The sequence below is a fragment of the Pteropus alecto genome, unplaced genomic scaffold (genome assembly GCF_000325575.1).
Source record: "Pteropus alecto unplaced genomic scaffold, ASM32557v1 scaffold320, whole genome shotgun sequence".
NCBI lineage: Eukaryota > Metazoa > Chordata > Mammalia > Chiroptera > Pteropodidae > Pteropus > Pteropus alecto.
Window position 1 is genome coordinate 1526771 of NW_006429963.1, and position 6668 is coordinate 1533438.

Consider the following 6668-nt stretch of genomic DNA (forward strand, 5'->3'; position numbering starts at 1 on the left):
ATGGGGACACTTATGCCAGGCGCGGGGAAACGACTACCATGTGACTTCACACCCTCGGAACACGTAGCTACTACAGTTGTTATGTGACATCAGGCTCCCTGACTAACGTGGCAAAGCCTCGCCCTGCTAACAAAGCCACAGAGACCGATGATGCCCGATGCCACTTTCCCTCTGAGCCGCTGCCCACTGCCCTCCGGCGTTCGGCCAGGGCACCATCTTCCCCTTATCCACCACCCCGGCCTATGACTGCGAAGCTCGCTCTGCAATGTTACGGATTGAAGGACATCGTGTGTTTTTCCCATCATCCTGTTTTAAGACCTTTGCTTCACCCCCTTTTCCCCAAGGCCAACTGCAAACTCTCCCTTAGAAACACGCGCCATCCTGGTTCAGACCAGCTGGCAGCTTTACACCAGTACGAGCGACACTGAAGGGAAGGAACTGTCTTCGGAAAAACGTCTTCGGAAATCTTGGGCCAAGAGGTTGAGGGAAGACGTGGCGAACTAAGGCTCTAGAACGGTCTCTCCATAAAGCTCACTTGGTAAAGGAACGTACGACTAGCTCGCTACTGTCAGCCTGTGCATCTTTGGGGCTTAATGTCCTCACGCAGAATTCCTGTCTGCCACTTAAGGATACGTGCTCATGTTTCCAGCCGAAAGTGGCTGACAAATAATGGTTTTGAGAATAAAGCCAGTAAGGGTTAGTTTCTTGATTGTTCTTTTGACCAAGACCAGAGAGCAGGTACAACCCTCTACCCTCTCTGCTGCAATGTGACACAAGATCCCAGGGACGGGAACAGAATCACCTGGGAAGTTATCAGAAATGCACCCTTCTCGGGCTCTGCCCTACGCCTCTGAAACCAGAAAAGCTGGACGTGGTCCAAGAGTCTGTGTGTCACCAAGCCTTCTGGGTGACTCTTGCTCACTCACTGAGAACTGCCACAGACACTGGGGAACACCGTGGGGGTGGGGGGGCCAGCACTGAAAGGCCTTCTTTCCCGCTGGCCGCAGCGGCCCGCTGCATATCTTCAGCAGCGGGATTTGCCCAGAATGCTGTTCAGCTGGTCGTGTCTATAATCAAGATACGCTGTCTCATCGAGCATCGAGAGAGACGGCATACAGACAAAGAAAGCCCGAAGATGGTTATGATGACACTAAAAGGTACACAGAAACTCGTCTGGTCCCAAATGAGTCCTGGCAACCTTGTGGGTCTCAGGAAGGGTCACGTGGACCTGTACCATCCCCACACCACCTCCGCAGAGCCAGTCAGGAACCACACAGTTCACACGGGAGTAGGTCTAGGCCACAGACTCCAAAAGAAAAACTATTTAAAAAATTAACAATCAAATATTTTATTCAAACATTTTAAATCCAGAAGACAGTCACTTTTATAGATGACTTTTACAGAACCTTAACTCGGCTCTAACCTCGCACAGACCATCCACCCTCCGATGGCTTGTGTCATGATCTACACAGTCGACTACTTTTTACCTATATGATTAATCATAACAGTAGTACGGAGGAAGTTGAAATGAAAGTGAAAAAGGATGGGAGACAGGCAAAAAAAGTTACCCAAAGTTTCTGGAATGTTCCTTCTCTCTCTAGTTACATCTGAGAGCCTAATAATCGTTCCTTCTTTCCTTTCCGTCTTGAAACGTAATCGTCCGGATTCTTCGTCGTCGTCATCTTCTTCATCCGATTCCTCTTTCATTTCCTTCTGCAGTTCCAAAGTTTCCACACTTCCCTACGTGGCAGACACGCAAAACAGAAAGGGAAGAACACTGAGTTCACATTCTCCTGAATACTGAAGAATAAAATATTAAGTTCTTTATACTTAACAGGTAAAAATACTGTGAAATGTCCTACGATAAGGCCGTATGAAACACTAAACTGATTCCAGGAGAAAATAATTTCAACATCAGAAATTTACTCAACGTTAGAAAAGTCCGAACCTCTGCATATGGCGAATACACGAAGCCCCGCGCACCGCTGCCACTTCCACTTCCACTTCCGAGACAAACGTGAACTCCAGAAACTCCTGCTGGCTCGCAGCCTGATCCGGAGTCCGGCAGCGTTCAGTATGTTGATTAAGCGAACGCTGGAGTCCCACAAGCGCATTATGAGCACGTGACTCACCTGTCGCTTACACCGGATGACAGCGTCCTCCTTCCCGTGACACGGGCTGGGGCTCTCCGGTAACTCCTGACCCAACTCCTCTGACTTTCACTGCCAGACACGCGCTCCACAGCTGCCGGAGGGCTGCCTGGCTTTTCAGCCTCTAGAACCTTCCCTCCGTCACTTGTCCCCCTTTCGACTTCATGCCACCGTCTAGAGCTGGCTCATCACTAACCTCTGGCTCAGACTACTGCGACAGCACAACTATTTATCAGTCCCTTCTTCACACTAAAACCGGCCTTGACCTGCTATGTTGTTACGTCAGTAATCTTTCAAAAGTTTTGCCTCACGGAGTCCCAAACTAAAGGCAATTTCCTCATCGGCAATTCTTACCGCCCGTATCACTCACATCCCTTTTGTCGCTCGTCACTTTTCACCTCATGTGAGGCCTCAGAGACCTACTTCCCATTAGATACCTACCTGCTGAGTGCCAGGCTCATTTAAATACTTTTTACAAACTTAAAATCTGTCCCTTTACTCTCATGACTCATAATTTTAATGTCTTTTATTCAGAATAGAAACAAAAATGAACTTGATTAGAAAACGTGCAAGAGCGTATTAAAATAAACCAACGTACAGTCATATTCTTTACTCAAAATTTCCTGCGCAAGATCGACTGCCAGCGCGCATCCTCGTCACTATAATCTCATCTCACAAGGAGGCGCGTCTGCAGCTCTGCGGGGCGTGCAGTCCCCCAACTGGCCCGGAGGCACCACCTGGCCTCACATGCCTCGCTGCAGGCCACCTGACAACGCTCCCTAAGCAGACCCGCTCCTTCGGCCACTGCCTGCTCCTTCTTAGTCTCCATACTGGGCTCAAAACAAAAAAAAGGCATCTCGTTTGGGCCGTATGGTTTATAGAATTAACTAACCTATCTGACAAAATGCCTTTCTCTGCAGTTTTTAACAAATATTACCTAGTATTCCATTCACAAGTAAAATTCCTTTCAAAGGCAGCACTGGGTAACAATATAAAAATCAAATTATCCTAAGATTATATTGTGTAAGTTTAAATATGTGAATCTTTAGTTTCATTCTACACATTGCCAAAAATATTCAAAGGTTTGCTTTTTAGTTAATTTAATTATCTTGGAAGCCTGAAAGACGTAACTGTAATTCCTAACAGCGAGTATATGTGAAACTCATCACGGAAGTTCTTTAAAATAGAAAAGTCCACTGACGCCTTATCACACACACGGAAAGAATCAGAAAGTCTAAAGGGAGCGACACTCAGGCCCGTGTATTTTTCATATTCTCCAGATAATTCTAAAACCTGTGATCTCAGTGTTTTGAGAAATTCAATATTTCATCCTAAATTCAAGTGAAAAAATGGGTAGTTCTCTGAAGTAGGGAGGAAAAAAGAAAGGAAAAAAAACTATAGAGAACACAGCTTTTAAAAAACTTCCCAAAAGTTTTTAATGCTTATAGAATAATTGATAGAGTAATTATTCTGTCACGAAACACGAATCAAAGTACCTAATTCTACCAACAGTGAAAATTTACAAATCAGAAAGACTGAGAAACTGAATCATGTAAAATTGAAGGAGAAGAAAATCGCAGCCCAGCGTCTTTCATAAACGCGCGATGAAAGTATATGGGGTCTGGCAAAACAGAAAAAGGAAACCACATCACAACCAAGGTAGGTTTAGCTAGAAGCACAAGGTTGATTTAACAGTAAAAAAAAAATCAGCCAATTTACTAAATTTTACTTGGAGAAAATTCCAAACACATGTAGGTACCCCCGCTCCAGGTGAGATGGAAGGGCCTCCCCTGCTTTGCAGGCCGAGGAGACTTGGTGACTTGCTGCCAAAGAGCAGCACAGGGCAGAGGGACTGATAACGGCTGCAATGGGACAGGAGGGACCTCGCTCCACGGGACGCTTTCCAGAAACCCATAACCCCCATCCGACCATGAGAAAAAGTTCAGACGAGTGCAGGTTGTAAGATATCCTACAGGGTACCGGCAAGCACCTGTCTGGACTGTCAAGGTCACGGGACACAAGGGAAGACTGACGCTGTGACAGGCCAGAGCCACGCCAAACACGTGGCGCACGGGACTGGGTCCAGGACACAAAGAGGACACTAATTAATAAAGTCTGGGGCACGGCTAATTAATTTTTAAAAGCCTACTTAATTCACATTAATAAAACACAGGATAAAAGCCACAAGACTTGATACAGAAAAGACACTGACAAAATTCGACACCCATTTCTGATTTTTTATAAAATCTCAGCGAACCACATATAGGAAAGAACTTCTTCAATCTGATATAAAAACCTCCACCTAATTTATATTACTTACGTCACGAAATAGTGAACATTTTCCCCCTGCCATCAAGAACAAGAACAAAAGCCCTCCGATATTCCTATGCTACACAGTCCTGGAGGTCAATAAGGCAAAAGAAAGAAAGGACAGGCTGCAAATGAAGAACGATACACTGCTGACCAGGCACTGTGACCATTAAGAAGTTAGTTTTCCCCGATTTGATCTAAAGCGACAACGAACTCTTCATCAAAATCCAACGAGATCTTTAGTATTGACAAGTCAATTACAAAATTCATATGAAAATTCGAAGGACCTACAACAGCCCAAATAATTCTGAAAAGGAGAACAATGCTGGTGGATTTATATCACCTGATGTCACGCCGCAGAAATCAAGACAGTGCAGTACTAGCAACAGAACAAAAAAGAGGTTCCAGAAAAAAATCCAAATTTAAATGGTCAATTGATTTTTGAAAAGCACTACGGCAATTCTATGGGAAAGGGAAGTCATTACAGCAAATCACAGTGCGACAACTAGATAAACATACAGAAAAAAGTGAATCTCATAACACACACACATCTATTAGCTGAGATAGATCTAAACTAAACATAGCTAATACCATAAAGGCTCTAGAAGAAAACGAGATATTATTTTTGCGACTTGGGGTAGGCAAAGCTTTCTTGGGCCACAAACTTACTTGGCTTTCATCAAAATGAAATTTTTCTTCTCATGAAAAAAAATCTTTAAAAAAATTAAAACACAGGCTCAGAGAAAATATTCACTCTCTATATACATATATGTGTGTGTGTGTGCGCGCGCGCACGTGCGAGCGCACCAATGAACTTATGCATCTACCTAGACTATGTAGACAGTATGTATAGATTAATACATGCTTAACACTGAAAATATATCGACAATACATACGTATGTACAGACAATATGTATTTTCTGCGTTGACTACACAGACTACGTACAGCATATACAGACAAAAAATAAAGAAAACCTACTTTTCTAAAAGAGACTAAAAATGGACACGATATATAAAAGACCGATAAGCACAAGGAATGGTACTCAACATCCTTAGTTATCAGAGAAATACAAGCTGAGGCCATGATGACGCATCCAGCAGGACTCGATGGAAAAGACTGACAATATCACGTGATGGACGACGCCGGAGACTCACACAGGACCAGTGGAAGCACGGAGCGTGCCACCTCCCTGCAAACCTGTGTGGCGGGTTCTCAGAGACTTAAACAGGCTTTTACCCCCATAACTCCAGCCCCGGTTAATATCGAGGGGAAAGAACAGATACAGCCACAAGAAGATGTGTGAAATAGCTGTCACAGCTACTTTATTCACAACAACAACAAAAGGATGGAAACGATCCGCGTATCCGTCATCAGGAGAATGAACGAATGAGATGCGTCCATGAAAAGGAATGAACTGCTGACGCGCAAGTACTTGGATGAGTCTCAAAACCAGTGTGTCGAGCAAAGGAAGACGACACGGCCACCACGCTACTCCACTGCACACCGCGTGGCCACACTCACGAGACGCTCCACAACGGGAAAGACTAAGTCAAGGTGACAGAAACAAGGGCAGTGTTTGCCTCAGAGGAGTCAGGACTAGAAAGAAACAGCGGGGAACTTTCTGGGGAACTGGAACTGCTCCCCACCGACAGGAACGTGGACGCGCCCCGTAGCAGAACAGTGAACTGGACACTTCAGATCCGAGCCCGTCGCTGAATGTAAATGTTACCGCAATTTAAAAGTAAATATTTAAGTACAAAGATTTTTAAAACTTCTCTCATCTCTTCCTCCATATGCGCCAAACTATCTAAAACGGCGAACCTTTTAGCTAGTTTTTGGAGACAACAGCGTGACTGGCACCGACGTGGCCATATAATTAGAAAGGCGGGACAGTGTTTATAATTAGATCTTCCTAATTTGTTTTGAGTGATTTCTTTGTATTAACCAAGCAAGAACATTCATTAAATAAAAGGAGACGCCTAAAATAGGCTTTTCAAACGGAAATTACTTTTCAGTTCCATAATTCGGGTGCTAATATGTGCTTAAACACGGATCCTGGAGTGAAGTCATCTGAAAAGCTGCAGGACGCTTTCTGCCCATTTCAGCAAGCTGGAGCCGGAGCCACGTGCGCGAGGCCAGAGGGCGGGGAGCGGGTGCTGCCGGGTCAGCACCCTGCAGGCTGCGGTTAAGACAATGGGCAAAACTAG

General features: G+C 44.8%; 1 protein-coding gene across 1 annotated transcript in view; it reads right to left on the reverse strand.

The window, feature by feature from the left end:
* The window catches only part of RBM33 (RNA binding motif protein 33), a 94334-nt gene that overhangs the window by 67971 nt on the left and 19695 nt on the right, over positions 1-6668 (reverse strand). The window contains 1 exon segment of the mRNA XM_025044919.1: positions 1569-1740. Coding sequence (XP_024900687.1) covers positions 1569-1740 — 172 coding nt within the window.